Genomic DNA, 5,356 nt, shown 5'->3' with positions numbered 1-5,356 from the left:
CCAAATTTTGGCCTGTGTCAGCAGATTTGTGTGCGCCGGAATCATCGACCATGACCCATTCCCCTCCGCGTGCTGACGCCCGCTTGCCAGGCTGGTAGAGCTCTTCCACAACGAGGGACTTTTCTTTTTCTTTTTCTTTTTTAATTTTTTATTTTTCAGAAACATTCATAGTTGTTCGACCATGACATTAAAGATATTTCTAGAACATCTCAAATTATCTCTTGGTAAATGCTCTATAAAAATTCTGAATAATATGCAATTAATCATACATGATTCAGAACGTTTGCTTTTGCTCAAAGAATAACAATCATTATTCGTGGGAGTAGTTGGTCTGACCTTTATTCTGAACATTTATTTTTTTCTCAGAACAATGATGCTATCATAGTATCTTGATAACGTTAATGGAATCAGATGACACCGTGATTTGATACAGTGTAAGCGAAAACATACTTTGTTTGGTTCATGTCGGTAACGAAATCGAATAGCGCTCAGGACACTGCCCGGCAGTCCACAACACGGTGAGTTCTTGCCGCCGACACTGAAAGAATGAGGCCAGTGCCCACGGCACGCGTCACATGGGAATCGCACATCACCTTCCCAGTTCCTGCTCGATAAGACGCAGCAGCGCGATCCGATTATGGAGCCGGAGGAGCGGTAACAAAATCGTACGCCCCGTATCTGATTATAGACGGCCGGTACCAAACCATATCTAACGTAAACACATACGGCTGAAATTAGACTACGTTACAATAACACGAACCAAACAGCACCTTATGGATGAGAAACCGCGCATTATATCGGCTGGTCTTCCGACTTCATGCTTCATGCCAGTCCGTGTTGACGTTGACTTCACAGCGATCTCGCTCTTTTTTGGGCCTCCATTCATCTCTTCTCTACCCATGCGCTCCCTTTCTGCTCTTGATCCCTTTCCACTGCCTTTTTTAAATTTCCCAACAACTACGGTATATACTTTTTATTTTATTAACTAACAAATATTTAAAGTTATTTTATAAACTAGTTTTGCTTAAAATATGACTCATATATGATGTATTTTGTTGCTTCCTACCAAAAGCTAGAAGTATTCAGCCTACCAAACATAAAACTCTTAAATACCTTCTTAAACAAAACTCTAATACTTAGTTTTCTTATTGAAACTCCCTCTTCTTTAAATTCCCTCTTCTTTCAATCTAGCCGGCCATTTCTCTCCCGTCCTTTTCTCCTTTCAGCCCAAGTCCTTTTCTCCTTTCAGCCCAAGCCCTTTTCCTCTCTCCCCTTCTCTTCCAACATCATGGGCTAGCAACCTCCCTAGACCAGTCCATCTCCTCCACACTCCGGCTGACCGACTCGTTTGGGACACATCCTACTCCAATCGGATCCACTCCGCCAGCTCGGCCTATCCAGCACATCCCACTCCGACCCACCCCACCACTAGCCCAACTCTCCATAGTATCTGCTTCCTCAAAACCATCTCCCTGTGTTGTCCTCCCGCACACAAGCATGCTACAATCACCCGTCTTATCCCGGGAGCAACCCACTGCCCATACAACTCCCCCAGTCTGCACTCAAGCACAATTCTAGCAGGCAAACCGCCACAGTTCCCTGCCAGCCAACCAAGCAATGCGCTTGCTGCGTTCACAGCATGCACACGTCGGACCGCGATGCCATGACCATGGCCATCGTGCCACCAACACATGTACTTGGCCCTGCACGAAACATCTAGTGCACCCCACCCCCTTGTCAGCACCCCAGATGCTGGCACCCGCACCCGCACGTCATGCATGCGCAATCACCCCCACTTCCATGCCACATCCCCACTCCGCCCCTCCCACACTCACCCTGTACCGCATGCATGTCGTCATCATACACCCCGCACTCGCGGGCCGCCACCGAGTAAAACTCTTTTTTAAATTTAGATTTCTCAGAACTATAACCCTCTTGAGAAGAAAGAGGGAGTAGTTAAAAAGAGCTTTCAGTTACAGGTTACAATAACTAAAAAAAACAGAGCGTTAAAAACTCATCCTTTCTTGATGAATGCATCAACTCCGAGAATGTTAGATATGATCAAGGTATTTGAAAGGAAACTTCTAAGCTGATGTAACATAATATTTTGTTACCTTTCTCGCCACAAATATTGTATAGAGGTGACCGTGTTTTTGGTAGTAATATTTCCAGGTAAGCAGGTTAGGTCATATATACTGCATGTATATACAGAGAATTAACAATAAAGATTACCAATTTAAAGTTCAAAATGAACTATTCAGCGGTGTAAACAAACTAAATGATTTTGTAGTGGACGGCTTCATCTGCCAGTGCAGAGGGCTGGCAGTTCGTGCATCCAGTTATTTTTTGCCAATAGAGACGATAATTAAGGTAGCATAACGATTCATGGTTTTCGACACATAAGGATACAACACAATTTGACTTTTTGCTTTCTCGCACAAGAAGGAAATTTGACTTTGTGCCCAAGTGTCCAAATCGCTTGATGCTATAGGCTTTGCAAGACTTAGGTGACAATGACTTACGGATCTTTGTAACTGGGCAAGTACGGATTTAGATTGCTGTACTTGCCGTGAAATTCCAGACTTTGACTGGATCATACGGTGTAATCGAGTTCTTCTTTATGGAAACGCTGAAGAGGTTGATTGAAGAAGTATTTGTTAGAAATTTCGTGACTCGAATCTCTGCAATCCATTTACTGCCTAACCTGATAAAGAAAGACATGTAATAGGATGTTCAACTCTAGTACTTATCAGCGAGCAATTCAATATTCCCCATTAATTTATGTGCTGACAAAGGAGCCAGGCAACGATGAGATGGATAAGACCATGGACGTGGAGTTGCGCGCTTGTGCCCCGGAGCTCTACTCTATATAAGCAACCAAAAGCCACTCCATGGATGCAGATCAACAACATATCAGCTTCTTGGTGCTGCGACATTGCCCTAGCTAGAAGCAAGGGATAGCCATGGCTACTGTTTCCAAGCTTCTGCTTCTCCTGTTTTACAGTTACTGTTCCCTTGTTGCTCATGCAGGAGACAGTCCAAGCTACATCACTGGTTCTATCAAGACTGAAGCCGTCTGTTCCGAGCCGAAAGGTTCAGTATATATATTGTCGAAGCATACACTGCACACACGCTTAAAGAATTGAAATTCCACCGTTGTTTGCCGTTTAATCGTAACTGTTTCCCTGCTACAATTGCTTCAGCCGCTCCGTCGAGTTCTGCCGGCGCCACGGTAACGCTGCACCATCGGCACGGCCCATGCTCGCTTACGCCCACGAATCAGACGCTAAACGTAGAGAAGATCCTCCTCAGCGACCAGCTCCGGGCTAGCAACATCCAGCGGTTGCTCTCCGCCGCCGCGAACGCCACCGGCGACGCCCAGAAATTGGAAGCCACCCTGCCGACCACCCTGGGAGCCGCCCTGGACACGCTGCAGTACGTGATCAACGTCAGCATCGGCACGCCGGCGGTGACGCAGACCGTCATGATCGACACGGGCAGCGACATCTCATGGGTGCACTGCAAGCCGTGCTCACCGTGCCACGCCCAGGTGGACCCGGTCTTCGACCCCAGCGAGTCGACCACGTACTCCCCCTTCTCATGCGGCTCGGCCGCCTGCGCGCAGCTCGGCGTCGACGGCGGCGCCGCCGGCTGCTCGGGCTCCCAGTGCCAGTACATCGTCAGGTACCTCGACGGTTCCAACACGACCGGAACCTACAGCTCCGACACGCTCACGCTGGGACCCAACGTTGTCCCGGGCTTCCAGTTCGGCTGCAGCCGCGCCGGATCGGGCTTCGAGGTCGAGAAGACCGCCGGGCTCATGGGCCTCGGCGGCGGCGCGCAGTCGCTCGTGGCGCAGACGGCGGCGACATTCGGCCCGGCCTTCTCGTACTGCCTCCCGACCCCGCAGGCCTCCTCCGGATTCCTCACGCTCGGCGCGCCGAGCGGCGGCGGCGGCAACTTCACGACGACGAGGATGTTCCGGAGCAGGGAGGTCCCGACGTTCTACATCGTGTTCCTTGAGGAGATCAGGGTCGGAGGGACGCGGGTCAACGTGGCGCCGACGGTGTTCTCCGCCGGGTCGGTGATGGACTCCGGCACGATCATCACGAGGCTGCCGCCGAGGGCGTACTCGGCGATGCGGTCGGCGTTCAGGGCCGGGATGCTCCAGTACCCGCGGGCGAAGCCGCTGGAGATCCTCGACACGTGCTACGACTTCGGCAACCTGACCAGGGTCACCGTGCCGGCCGTCGAGCTCGTGTTCGACGGCGGCGCCGTCGTCGACCTCGACGTTCACGGGATCATGATCTTCGACTGCCTCGCGTTCGCCCCCAGCGACGACGGCGGAGCCAGCTCCGTCCCCAGCATCATCGGCAACGTGCAGCAGCGGACGTTCGAGGTGCTGCACGACGTCGGCCGGGGCACCATTGGGTTCCGGGCTGGAGCTTGCTGATCAGCGCGCCAATGCATCATGTATACGAACGAGATATTTGTCGTTGCAGGGAGATAGCATGTTGACCAACTCTCTCGTGTTTGTGAGTTCGCTTGTGTGTGACGACGTAACGGGCGTGAAGTGAGTAAACGTAACCATCACTCTAGTACTTCGATTTTATTACATGTTTTTGTGCATGATTGCAGCATGATGTAAGCATGCAAATAATCAATCGAAATATAAACATTACAGTCGTAATGCGTGAATAAAATACTGTGCTTTTTATTTGTAGGTAGAAATGTCTATTATATTTTCATGTTCTTAGAAGATTCGAACATCAGCGATTATATTCATCATTATTTTATAGTAAGATTGGCATTTCCTTGCCACGTTTGACCAATCATTTATTCAAAAATTTATTGCAAATACATGAAAAAGATAAGTCAAGATTAAATTCCTTTGATGGCAAAGTAAATTATACAAACCAAACAAATGATACTTACATTATTCTTCGAATAAGACGAATGGTCAAACCACTACTGGAAAACTGAGCTTTGATCCTAACCCTTAGTACCGGTTGATTTTTGACCCGGTACTAATATGAGCATTAGTACCAAGTCTAACGGCTAGTTCCCCGTTAGGCCCTCATGATCTCCTTTAGTAGTGGTTGGGCCATCCAACCGATACTAAAGGTCACCCATTAGTATCGGTTGGAGCCCCCAACCGGGTACTAACTTCCCTCCTATAAATCAAGTGTCTTCTTCTTCCTGCACGAGCTATTTCCTCCAGCTCGGCCTTCATCCAATCATGGTGAAATAGGGGAGGTGCTGCTGGATTTTTGACCATTTCATGGGGATTTTCACTCATTCAAGTGTTTTAAAGGTTAGAAACTTCATCCTCCCTGAGTACATGCTTTAAAGTTAG

The 5,356-nt window shown here is 48.8% G+C and overlaps 1 protein-coding gene across 1 annotated transcript; it reads left to right on the top strand.

Moving 5' to 3' along the window:
- Positions 1-2,886: 2,886 nt before the first annotated feature.
- Positions 2,887-4,723, top strand: LOC101778299 (aspartyl protease family protein At5g10770). Its single transcript, XM_004973019.3, has 2 exons — positions 2,887-3,093; positions 3,204-4,723. The coding sequence occupies exons 1-2, from the start codon at positions 2,964-2,966 to the stop codon at positions 4,451-4,453; spliced, it is 1,380 nt and encodes a 459-aa protein (XP_004973076.1). The 5' UTR covers positions 2,887-2,963; the 3' UTR covers positions 4,454-4,723.
- Positions 4,724-5,356: the final 633 nt, after the last annotated feature.

The sequence above is a fragment of the Setaria italica genome, chromosome VI (assembly GCF_000263155.2).
Source record: "Setaria italica strain Yugu1 chromosome VI, Setaria_italica_v2.0, whole genome shotgun sequence".
NCBI classification, from domain to species: domain Eukaryota; kingdom Viridiplantae; phylum Streptophyta; class Magnoliopsida; order Poales; family Poaceae; genus Setaria; species Setaria italica.
The sequence above is the reverse complement of the archived record's forward strand: the minus strand, read 5'-3'. Positions and strand labels throughout refer to the sequence as shown.

Bases quoted from the DNA above. Each gene is read 5' to 3' on its own strand.
- LOC101778299 (XM_004973019.3), top strand. From the start codon at position 2,964: ATGGCTACTGTTTCCAAGCTTCTGCTTCTCCTGTTTTACAGTTACTGT. The intron at 3,094-3,203 runs GTTCAGTATATA...CAATTGCTTCAG, and splicing joins CGTCTGTTCCGAGCCGAAAG to CCGCTCCGTCGAGTTCTGCC.